The sequence below is a fragment of the Mirounga leonina genome, unplaced genomic scaffold (genome assembly GCF_011800145.1).
Source record: "Mirounga leonina isolate KUSES-001 unplaced genomic scaffold, KU_Mleo_1.0 Mir_201, whole genome shotgun sequence".
Taxonomy (NCBI): Eukaryota; Metazoa; Chordata; class Mammalia; order Carnivora; family Phocidae; genus Mirounga; species Mirounga leonina.
Window position 1 is genome coordinate 3,049,960 of NW_023270504.1, and position 12,425 is coordinate 3,062,384.

The 12,425-nt window shown below is 41.7% G+C and overlaps 1 protein-coding gene across 4 annotated transcripts in view; it reads left to right on the forward strand.

Annotated features, from left to right (window-relative positions):
* The first annotated feature begins 701 nt into the window (after window positions 1-701).
* The window catches only part of YARS2 (tyrosyl-tRNA synthetase 2), a 29,455-nt gene continuing 17,731 nt past the window's right edge, over window positions 702-12,425 (forward strand). For 2 of the 4 annotated variants that reach the window (XR_004683333.1, XM_035027928.1), the window contains exons 1-3: window positions 702-1,511; window positions 2,570-2,737; window positions 11,186-11,335. Coding sequence is in view for 3 of the 4 variants with exons in the window: in XM_035027928.1 (XP_034883819.1) it covers window positions 733-1,511; window positions 2,570-2,737; window positions 11,186-11,335 (1,097 nt within the window). In the remaining variant the exon portion in view is untranslated. The remainder of the gene's footprint in view (window positions 1,512-2,569; window positions 2,738-11,185; window positions 11,336-12,425) is intronic. The other 2 variants (XM_035027929.1, XM_035027930.1) reach the window with 2 other exon arrangements.

The following is a 12,425-nucleotide window of genomic DNA, read 5'->3' on the forward strand; positions in this document are numbered from 1 at the left end:
ACCCCATCCCTGGCGAGTGGAGTACTGATGGCACCTGCCATGCTGTGGCAATGTGATTACTAATTTGAATCCACTTATACTAAAGCTGTGTCCCAGCTGGTTACCTGTAATTGTTAAATAGATAAAACAGGGTTTTCTGCCTTTAATTTATTGTAGTTTGCCCTCGCTATAGCTTGGGCAAGACTGCCACCTCCTGGAGAAGCTAATGTACACTGGCGACTGAGGCGCTTTCATCCGCTCGGGGAATCACTATTACGAGTTTGGTTCCCAACGCCAACTCTCTCTCCGGTAAGTTAAACCAATTTCTAACCCAATCACAACCTCTGTGAACAAGTTTTTGCATCGAACCAAGAATTCAAAGGAACTTGTGCATCACAATTTTTTCACGTGAAAACTTAAAATCTAACATCTGTAGAGAGCTTAGTAGGTGCCAACTGCCTTCATTCTTAGTCCAAACAAGAACCCTCTGAGGTAGGAACTATTATCACAGACACTCCTTCGAAGTTTTAGCGAACTTCAGGTGACCGGACGGTAAGCAGAAGCCCCACTCGGGTCATCAGAACTCTAACGACTGCTGAGAACTCAAGCTCCGTAGCTAAGGGACCGCCCCGCTCCACCCGGGCATGCGCAGGAAAACACGGAAGCAATTTCCGGAGAACTTGCTGGAGGCTGGCACTGAGGGGTGTGGCGAGGGCTCTAAAATCCCAGCATTCCCATCGTGCCGACGCCAAGATGGCGGCCCCCATGTTGCGGTGCTTTTCCCGGGGTCGGTGGTTTAGGAGCCCAGGCCCACCTGGAGTCTTGCTCCTGGGATTACGTGAGTCCCATTCGGGCGCCCAAGGGTTGTTGGCGGTGCAGAAGGCTCGGGGTCTGTTCAAGGAGTTTTTCCCCGAGAGGGGTACGAATATAGAGCTCCCAGAGCTCTTCGACCGCGGCACGGGCAACTTTCCCCAGACCGTCTACTGCGGGTTCGACCCCACGGCCGACTCGCTTCACGTGGGGCATCTGCTGGCGCTGCTGGGCCTGTTTCACTTCCAGCGAGCCGGCCACAATGTGATCGCACTGGTGGGAGGTGCCACCGCGCGCCTGGGCGACCCCAGCGGCCGTACCAAGGAACGAGAGGCGCTGGAACCAGAGCGCGTGCGAAGCAATGCGCGCGCCCTACGCCAGGGGCTCGAGGCCATGGGGGCTAATCACCAACAGCTCTTCGCTAATGGGCGCACCTGGGGAAGCTTCACGGTACTGGACAATTCGGCCTGGTACCAGAAGCAGCACCTGGTGGACTTCCTAGCGGCCGTGGGCGGGCAGTTCCGCATGGGCACGCTCCTCAGCCGTCAGAGCGTCCAAGCCAGGCTCAGGAGTCCCGAGGGCATGAGCTTGGCCGAGTTTTTATACCAGGTGCTCCAGGCCTATGACTTCTACTATCTGTTCCAGCATTATGGATGCCGGGTCCAGCTGGGTGGATCTGATCAGCTGGGCAACATCTTGTCCGGATACGAGTTTATCCACAAGTAAGCTCCTTTAGACCCAGGAGAAATCTTGTAACCAAATAACTTACACACGAATAGCCTGTGATCCACGATTAGGATTGGGGAATGACGCCCTTTTTGAGCCCTTGTTGGTTTACCCCATCAAGTCTGTAATGGTGTTAATGTGACTAGCTAAATGAGAACTAAAGGAATGAAGTAATGGTACTAGGCATGGAACGTATTCTTAGAGCTTTGCAGGAAATAGACCACTAGTCAGGATTCAGATTGTGTCTTTTGCTTCCCCTTAGTAACTCTTGTGTTTCTGACTTGAGAAACTGCTTTTCGTTGTTTATGCTTGAATGCGACTGTGTCTCCTGGAGTAGTTTCTGCTTTAGCTCTGCAGGTTCCATGAAGCTAGTGTTAGTTTTGGGTTGGCATCTCCAAATTTCTTTCAACTCCAAATATTTGGCAAATAAGGTAGATTTTAATCGCATTTTCTTGAGGGAGCTCAACTACAGGGCTAGGCCATGTGGTACTCATTTTTAAAATCCCTTAAAACATCCTTAGTGTCTCTACCTGACTTCCCCTTACCCAGCTTTCTTTCCTCTTCTTCCTCGGCTTTTCAAGTTTTCTAGGCCCTCGTTATGCAGAAACTACCCCAGAGTCACTGGTTCCATTGCAGTTTAGAATGAAAAATGCAGGGCGCCTGGGTGGCTCAGTTGGTTGGGCGACTGCCTTCGGCTCAGGTCATGATCCTGGAGTCCCGGGATCGAGTCCCGCATCGGGCTCCCTGCTCGGCAGGGAGCCTGCTTCTGCCTCTGACCTTCCCCCCTCTCGTGTGCTCTCTCTCTCTCATTCTCTCTGTCTCAAATAAATAAATAAAATCTTAAAAAAAAAAAAAAAGATTTAAAAAAAAAGAATGAAAAATGCAAAAACGTAGTGAGTGCTGTGAAAACAATTACGAGGGACAAAAACTCGAATTTAGAAGGTAAAGTAAGTTTTGTTAGAGCAAGGGACCAGAATGAAATCTGAAGAATGATTAGCAGAACCCACCGCTACTTGTGCGCGAAGCACATAATGAAGTTTTTCTTTACGCGTAGGTTGACTGGAGAAGATGTATTTGGAATCACTGTTCCTCTAATTACAAGTACAACCGGAGCAAAACTGGGAAAGTCTGCTGGTAATGCTGTTTGGCTAAACAGAGATAAGACCTCTCCATTTGAATTGTATCAGTTCTTTGTCAGGCAGCAGGATGATTTGGTAGAAAGGTGAGTTCTTAATGGTATGCTGAGAAAAATTGGGTTTATAAGCTCATGTTATAATTTTAGCCATTGAATCTCTATGTACCCTTTGTACTTTTTTGGTTTTGTTTTCATTCAGATTTTAAGACCCAGAACATTGCAGTTTTAACTGTTCTGAACAGTTTTTTGTTGGTTAGAACAGAAAAACACTGTGTGGTTGCCGAAAAACAGAGCCAAGTTTGTGATCTACATCTAGCAAGTACTTAAGACATTATCACTGGTGTATTCTAGTTTTTTCACTCCTTTTATCATCAACTTGACTAAACCTGGTTTTACCTTTGTTTCTAAAATTTGTTTTCTTTGTAACATCTTTTGAAAATCCTTTTTAAAAAATGATTCTCATTAATTCACATGATCTTAAACTCTTCAAAGAATATAAACTAATGAGAAAAATACGCCTGCAATAAAGAAAAGGTCAATTTTCCCAAAAATAATTTTTCCAGAGTAGAAAATATGCCTAATAAAACTACAGTAATTAAGGTTTTTTTCCTTCAGATTTATACCAAACATATTTGATGATACAGTTTAGGGTTTTGTTGTTTCAAGAACTGACATCTAGTTGAAAATTTCATTTTCTGTTGGCTCTAATGTATAAAAATACGGTTAATTTCTGTGATTAACTGTGTATCCGGCAACCCTTCTAAAATCTTATTAATTCTAATAACCTTTGGATTTTAAAGCACAAGCCTAAATGTAAGATTAAGTAAAGAGACTAATGGCAAAGATTAGAGAATTCAGACAGATCCCAGCATCTATGGTCACTTGATCTCTGTGGCACTGCAGATAAAACAATCTTTTCAATAAATTTCACTTAGATAATTTGATGTCTTATGTGGGGAAAATAATGAAACTTAACCTCACACAGTATGCAAAAGTCAGTTTCAGGTAGATTGTCAGCCTAACTCTGTAACAACAGATAAATCATGTGTTCAGAAGATAAATAGGAAAATATCTTATGAAGATATTCTTAAGGATTCTAAAGGATTCTTAAATGAGGTACAAAGAAAAAGATTGGTAGATTAGACTAAATTACAGTTAAGATCTACTGTTCATCAAAAGTCACCATTAAGATAGAAGACTCTCAGTTACACGTACTAAAAGTGTAAAGAGCTTATACTCAAATTCCATAAGCCAGTAAGAAAGAGACAACCCAGTCTAAACAAGTAGAGGCTTGAACATGCACTTCAGAAAGATTCTATCCAAAAGGCCAGAAACATCGGAAAAGGTTGCTCAGCCTTAATAATGAGGAGAAAATGCAAGATAAAGGCACAATTAAATACTGTTATTTACCTTCCAGAATGGATAAACATAGACATGGCAATACCAGGTGTGGTGAGACTATTCCAAGGTGGTGGGAGAGTAAACTTACTGTCGAATCAGTCTCCGCCAATTGCTAGTGATGCTCTTGGCTAGAAATGCTTGAGGAACTCACCTGGGCACGTACCACTTGGGGCGAGCTCCCACAGACATTTCCCCGACCAGAACCAGTGTTGTGGCTGGACTGGCCTTAGTGGTTCTTACGATTGCAGGACGCACCTCAGCAGCAACTGTCAGGGAAATTTGAAAAACAAGATTTCTTACTCACAGGTCCTGGAGGGCCACACAGAAGGTCCTGGGTAGAGAGAGGGAGGGAGCGTGGAGCTAGGGTGTGGCCTTATTGGAGACAAAGTTGGGGGGGTGCCTAGGGTTTTGCAGGTTCACCCTTTATTGGGAAATCTAAAACATAAAAGCAGGAATTAGGGAACAGGAAAGGGAGAAACAGGGTCACTCAAGTGGTCAGTTACCTAAGTCACCCAGGGCTTTCTAAAAGAGGAACTTCATGAGTAGGGCGGCCTGATAACTTACCGAGTTGGTTTGCTACTAGCTATATGGTAACGGCTAGCAGTATGTTCATTCACAGTGAACTTCTTTAAAATGGCTAATTTGGCAATTACACGCTAAGTGTCAGGCACTTAGAGGCATCAGATTTTTTTTGTCCTTTTTTTCTCATTGAAGTAGAGTTGACATACTATATTTTATTAGTTTCCAGTGTTCAACATAGTGATTTGACATTTATATACATTATGAAATGCTCACCACAATAATTGTAGTCACTGGCTGCCCCCTTACAAAATTATTACAATATTATTGCTGTATTTCCTGTGCTGTACTTTTTATCCCTGTGACTTACTTATTTTATAACTGGACATTTGTATGTCCTAATCCCCTTCATCTGTTCACCCCTCCCATCCCCTTTGGCGGCCACCAGTTCTCTGTATTTATAAGTCTGTTTCTGTTTTGTCAGTTCATTTGTTTTGTTTCTTCAATTCCACATGCAAGTGAAATTGTGGTATTTTTTTTTTCTGAGTGACTTATTTCACTTAGCATAATACCCTCAGGGTTCCTCCATGTTCTTGGAAATGACAGCTTCTTTAGCTGTTCATCTGTCAGTGGACACTTAGGTTGCTTCCATATCTCAGCTGTTGTAAATAATACTGCAGGGAAAATAGGTGTGCACATAACTTTTTGAATTAGTGTTCTTGTTTTCTATAAGTAAATACCTGGAAGTAGAACTGCTGGATGGTATCAGATTTCTATTTTTAGGGGCGCCTGGGTGGCTCAGTCGTTGGGCGTCTGCCTTCGGCTCAGGTTACGATCCTGGGGTCCTGAGATCGAGCCCCACATCGGGCTCCCTGCTGGGCGGGAGGCCTGCTTCTTCCTCTTCCACTCCCCCTGCTTCTGTTCCCTCTCTCGCTGTGTCTCTCTCTGTCAAATAAATAAATAAAATCTTAAAAAAAAAAAAAAAAAGATTTCTATTTTTAATTTTTTGAAGACCTCCCTACTCTTTTTCATAGTGGCTGTATCAGCTTACATTCCCCCCAACAGTGCATGAGGGTTCCCTTTCTCCACATTCTTGCCAAAACTTATTTCCAGTCTTTTTGATATTAGCCATTCTGACAGGTGTGAGGCAGTATCTCGTTGTGGTTTTGATTTGCATTTCCCTGTTGATTGAGTGATGTTGAGCATCTTTTCATGTCTTTTCAGGTCTTCTGGCTATTTTTTTGTCAGATTGTTTTCTGGTGTTGAGTTATATAAGTTCTTTATATATTTTGGATATTAACCCCTTATCAGATATATCATTTGCAAATATCTACTCCCAGTCAGCAAGTTGCTTTTTTGTTTTGTTGATAGTTTGCTTCATTGCACAAAAGCTTTTTAATTTGGTATATTCCCAATAGTTTATTTTTGCTATTGTTGCTCTTGCCTGAGGAGAAAAATCCAAAAAATACTGCTAGGGTGGATGTCCAAGAGTTTCCTGCCTGTTTCCTTTTAGGAGTTTTATAGTTTCAGGTCTTACATTTTGGTCTTTAATCCATGTTGAGTTTATTTTTGTGTGTGGTGTGAGAAAGTGGTCCAGTTTTATTCTTTTGCATGTAGCTGTCCCGTTTTCCCAGCAGCATTTATTAAAGAGACTGTCTTTTCCCCACTGCATATTCTTGCTTCCTTTGTCATAGATTAATTGAACATACAGGTATAGGTTTATTTCTGGGCTCACTATTCTGTTCCATTGGTCTGTGTATATATTTTTGTGCCAGTTCCATACTGTTTTGATTATTATTGCCTTTGTAGTTTATCTTGAAATCTGAGAGAGTGATACCTCCAGCTTTGTTATTTCTCAAGATTGCTTTGGTTATTTCATGATTCCGTACAGATTTTAGGATTGTTTGTTCCTAGTTCTGTGAAAAGTGCTTTTGGTATTTTGATAGGGATTGCATTAAATCTGTACTTTGCTTTGGATAGTATCAACATTTTAACAATATTATTCCAACCTATGAGCGTGGTGTATTTTTCCATTTATTTGTGTCATCTTCACTTTCTTTTATCAGCGTTTTATAGTTTTCAGAGTACAGGTCTCCTTAAATTTATTCCTAGGTATTTTACTCTTTTTGATGCAGTTGTAAATGGGATTGTTTTCTTAATTTCCTGGTCTGCTAGTTTGTTATTAGTGTATAAAAATGGAACAGTTTTCTGTGTATTAATTTGGTATTGGCAACTTTACTGAATTTATTTATATTACTTCCAGTAGTTTTTTGGTGGAGTCTTTAGGGTTTTCTGTATATAGTATCAAGTCATTTGCAAATAGCAACAATTTTACTTCTTCCTTACCAGTTTGGGTGCCTTTTATTTCTGTCTGTTGGCTGTAGTAGGACTTCCAATACTATGTCGAATTAAAGTGGCAAGTGGGCATCACTGCCTTGTTCCTGATCTTAGAGAAGAAGCTTTGGGATTTTCACCAATGAGTATGATGTTAGTTGTAGGGTTTTCATATTTGGCTTTTGGGGTATGTTCCCTGGAAACCCACTCTTTTGAGGATTTTTATCATAAATGGAGGTTGCATTTTGTCAAATGCTTTTTCTACATCTATTGAGATAATCATATAGTTTTTATCTTTTGTTAATGTGTATCATGTTGATTGATTTGCATAAATTGAATCGTCCGTGCATCCTTGGAGTAAATCCCACTTGGTTGTGGGAAATGATCCTTTTAAAGTATTGTTGAATTCAGTCTGATAATATTTGTGAGGATTTTTGCAACTGTGTTCATCAAGGATGTAGCCTGCAATACTCTTTTTTTTTTTTGAAGTATCTTTGTCTGGTTTTTATTGTCAGGGTAATGCTGGCCTTATACAGTGTATTTGGAAGCATTCCTTCCTCTTCAGTTTTTTAATAGTTTGAGAAGAATAGGTATTAGCTCTTTAAATGTTTGGTAGAACTCCCATGTGAAACCATCTGGTCCTGGACTTTTTTGTTTCTTGGGAGGTTTTAATTACTGATTCAGTTTCATTCCAAGTAATTGATCTATTCACATTTTCCATTTCTTCCTGATTGTCTTGGTAGATTGTGTGTTTCAAAGAATTTTTCTTTCCTTCTAAGCTGTTCAATACATTGAACATACAATAATTTTCCACAGTAGTCCTTTTTTTTTTTTTTAAACCATTAACTATATTCTCTATGTTGTACCTTTCATCCCATGATTATTCATTCCTTAACTGGAAGTCTGTATCTCCTACTCCCAATCATCCATTTTTCCCATCTCCCACCACCCCTCCCCTCAGGCAGCCATTAGTTTTTCCTCTGTATTTGTGGGTCTTCCTACTTTTTTGTTTTTTTAATTGTTTTGTTTTTTAGATACCACATATAAGTGAAATCATGGAATTTGTCTTTCTTTGCCTGAATTATTTCACTTAACATAATACCCTCTAGATCCATCGGAGTTGTCAAAAATAGCAAGATAGCATTTTTTTTTTTTTTTTATTGCTGAGTAATTTTCCACTGCATATATACCACTTCTTTATCCATTCATCTATTAATGGACCCTTGGGTTGCTTCCATATCTTAGCTATTGTAAACAATGCTGCAGTGAACATAGGGATGCATATCTTCTTGAATTAGTGCTTTCATGTACTTTTAGCAAATTACCCATTAGTGGAATTACTGGATCCTGTGGTATATCTATTTTTAATTTTTTAAGAACCTCCATACAGTTTTCTACAGTGACTGCGTCAACTTACATTCCCATCAGCAGTGTACATGGGTTCCTTTCTCTTTTTGTTTGTTTCTGTTTTTATTTGATCTGATTTTTATTATTTCTTTGCTTCTGCTAGCTTTGGGCTTTGTTCTTTTTCTTATTCCTTTAGTTGTAAGGTTAGATTGTTTATTTTAGGTTTTTCTTGTTTCTTGACGCAGACCTTCATTACTATAAATTTCCCTCTTAAAACTCCTTTTTCTGTGTCCCACTGATTTTGGAACATCGTGTTTCCATTTTCGTTTGTCTCCAGATAGTTTTTAATTTACTGTCAGATTTCTTTGTTGACCCATCAGTTGTTTAATAACATGTTTCACCTTCACGTGTCTGTGTTTTTTCCAGTTTTTTTTCTTGTAACTGGTTTCTAGTTTCACACCAGAAAGAGGTTTGATATGATTTCGGTTTTCGTAAATTAAATGAGACTTGTTTTGTGGCTTACCATGCAATCTATTGTGGAAAATGTTCTGTGTGCACTTAAAAAGAATGTGTATTCTGTGTTTGGGATGGAATGTTCAGTAGGTATCTGTTAAGTCCATCTGGTCTAATATGTTGTTCAGAGCCACTGTTTCCTTGATTTTTTTTCTGACCAGATGACCTATCTGTTGGTGTAAGTGGGATGTTAAAGTCCCCTTCTATTGTATTATCATTCATTTCTTTCTATTTTTTTTTTTAAGATTTTATTTATTTGAGAGAGAGAGAGAGCACACCCTAGTAGAGGGTGGGCCAGACGGAGAGGGAGAAATAGACTCCCTGCTGAGCAGGGAGCCCAACGTGGGGCTCAGTCCTGAAACTCCAGGATCATGACCTGAGCTGAAGGCAGACGCTTAACTGACTGAGCCACCCAGGTCAGGTGCCCCTTATTTCTCCCATTACGTCTGTTAATATTTGCTTTGTGTACTTAGGTTCTTCCATGTTGGGTACATAGGTATTTATGATATCTCTTCATTGGTCTAATCCTTTTATCATTATGTTAATGCTCTTCTTTGTTTCTTGTTACAGTCTTTGTTTTAAAGTCTATTTTGTCTGATGTAAGTACTGCTACCTCAGCTTTTTTGTTTTTTTCCATTTTCATGGAATACCTTTTTCCATCTGTTCACTTTCAGTTTGTGTCTTAAGGTTTGAAGGAGGCTCTTGTAGGTAGCATATAGGTGGGTCTTGGGTTTTTTTATCTATTCAGTCAGCCTCTGTTTTTTGATTGGAGCATTTAGTCCATTTACATTTAAAGATTTATTTGTTCATTTTAGAGAGAAATAGCAAGCATGTAAGCTGGGGGAGGGGCAGACGGAGAGAGCGAATCCTCAAGCAGACTCCCCACTGAACGTGGAGCTTGATGCAGGGCTTAATCGTAGGACCCTGAGATCATAACCTGAGCTGAAGTCAAGAGCCAGCCACTTAACTGACTGAGCCACCCAGGTGCCCCTAGTCCACTTACATTTAAAGTAATCATTGATAGTTAGGTGTATTTTGCTATTTTAATTGTTTTTATAGTTCTTCTCTGTCCCTTTTTTCCTGTCTTCCCTTGTGATTTGATAACTTTCTTTAGTGTTATGCTTGGATTCTTTTTATTTTTTTTTGTATCTATTATACGTTTTTGGTTTGTGGTTACCATGAGGTTCATATGTAACACCCTACGCATATAGCAGTCTGTTTTAAAGTTAATGGTCACTTAAGTTTCAACACATTCAAAACACATTTGCTATGTTTTTATTCCCCCCTCCATGTTTTATGTATTTGATGTCATATTTTACATCTTTTTAAATCTTTTGTATTGCTTAACTAATTAGTGTAGATAGAAGTGATTTTCCTGCTGTTGTCTTTTTAACCTTCATACTGGCTTTGATTGATCCTGGTACCTTTACTGTTTGTTCGCTTTCACCAGTGAAATTCTTTCTTTCATAATTTTCTAAGTCCTAGTTATGGCCTCTTGTTTCTCGCTTAGAAAAGTCCCTTGAACATTTCTTGTAAGGCCAGTTTAGTGGTGATGGACACCTTTAACTTTTATTTGTCTGGGGACCTCTTTATCTCTCCTTCAGTTCTGCATGGCAGCCTTGCTGGGGGGAGGTTTGTTTTTTTTTTTTTTAAGATTTTATTTATTTATTTGACAGAGAGACACAGCGAGAGAGGGAACACAAGCAGGAGGAGTGGGAGAAGGAGAAGCAGGCTTCCCGCTGAGCAGGGAGCCCAATGCGGGGCTCGATCCCAGGACCCTGGGATCATGACCTGAGCTGAAGGCAGACGCTTAACGACTGAGCCACCCAGGCGCCCCTGGGGAGAGTATTGGTTGTAGTTTTTTCCTTTCGTCATTCTAAATATACTGTACTGCCCCCTCTGGCCTGCTGAAAAATCAGCTGGTAGCCTCAGGGGAGTGACCTCATCCATCACTGTTCATTTTTGCCATTTTAATTATCACGTGTCTTGGTATGGACCTCTTTGGGTTCTTCTTATTTGGGGCTCTCCCTGCTTCCTGGACCTGGATGTCTGTCTCCTTCCCCAGGTTAGGGAAGTTTTCAGCTGTTATTTCTCCAGTTTTCTGCCCCTTACTCTCTCTGTTTTCCTTTTGGGACCCTTGTAATTGAATACTAGTGTGCTTGTGGTCTCAGAAGTATGTGTTCTTAATTAATTATATAATACTAGGAATTGTAGCTTAATTGGGGGAACCTTAGTATTAAGGTTTTGAAGGTAAATGGAGAAGTACCATTCATTAGTGGCTTACATACCTACCAAATGGGGCCATTGAAGGCTGAGGCTGTGGGCTTAATGACTCCATCTCAACATCTTTAATAACAGGGTATAGGCCTTTAGTGTCCTATTTAAAGTGGTATTGGGGGGTGTTTACCATCTTGCCCACAGGAGGAAGAGTCCCTGGCATCCACTTGGTAAATCCCACCAGGAAGGTCAAGAACTTGGGCTGGTTCTCTGTGACATGGCATTGTGTCAATGCATCCATGCCCATAATAGGGAAAGGGCCAAGGAAGCTACCACCAGAAGAAGCCCTTTGAAGTAAGTGGTCCCTGTAGTTAGCTACATCCGAATGGATTTGTACACCTTTGACTGTTTAACTGGCAATGCCCTGTAGGTAGAAGGGTTTCCCTTTCAAGAATTTAGAGGGATTATCTGGAATAACAGTGATTGGGCCCTGGTGTCTAATAGGGCCAAGAGGCCCGTGCATTTTTATTGTCCCACTATCAGAGTGGCATAGGGGCCACTGCTTGCGGGAGTTGGGTTGAGTCCTGGGCAGCTACCCGTTGCCTAGGGTAGAGGCTTAACCCTGGAGGTTAGAGAGGAGGGCAGAGGTACTTGCGGGGACTGGGTTGGAGTTGGGTTAGAGGGCAGCTGTGTGACAAGAGGATGGATGGCAGAAGGGGGTTGTGGCTGTCTTAGGGTCTAGAGTTTAGAGACTGGCTGTCTCTAACACTGAGATGTTGTAACTCCCAGGAGAGGTTAACCTGTGTATTTCCATAAGGGGCAAAATTAAGTTGGGAGTTTACTAGGGAGGGGCGAGGAGGTTTGCTCGAGGGGAAACCTCCTCTGGGGCAGTGGGTGTGGAAGGGCATAGGTCTGAAGTATCTGGGTGCCTGGATAGTAATCTCTACATCCAGCCACCGTGTCAGGGCCCTCCAGTGCCTTTTAAATGGTTCCAGCAGTCCCATTAAAATGTAGTAGGGCTGCCCTGTAATTAGGGGGAGCGCCTTATGAAAAGAAGTCTCTGGACTCCGGGTCACGTGGGGCCTCTTCAGGTTTAGAAACGAAGAGGGGAAGAGGGGGTCATCTGGGTCACTATGGTCCGGTCTCTTGGGGCCCGCCACAAGTAGTAGAGGCCCGGGCGAGTGCCCACAGGCATTCCCAACAGCCGGCGTCCCTCTCGGTAGGCTGAGCACAGATGGCGGGCAGACGGCGTAGTCAGCAGGGCTGTGTGGTAGCACTTGCAGGTAACTGCGGGGACTGCCTTACCTTCCACCTTCTTACGGTGACTGGCCAACCGGCCAGGTCATGGCACTGGGGAACGCAGCGCCACTTGCTGGACGCCGTCCCACCGGGCTCGGTTTTGCGCGTCGCCTCTGCTGTGTGTTGCCTGTGGTCTCTCTCCTGA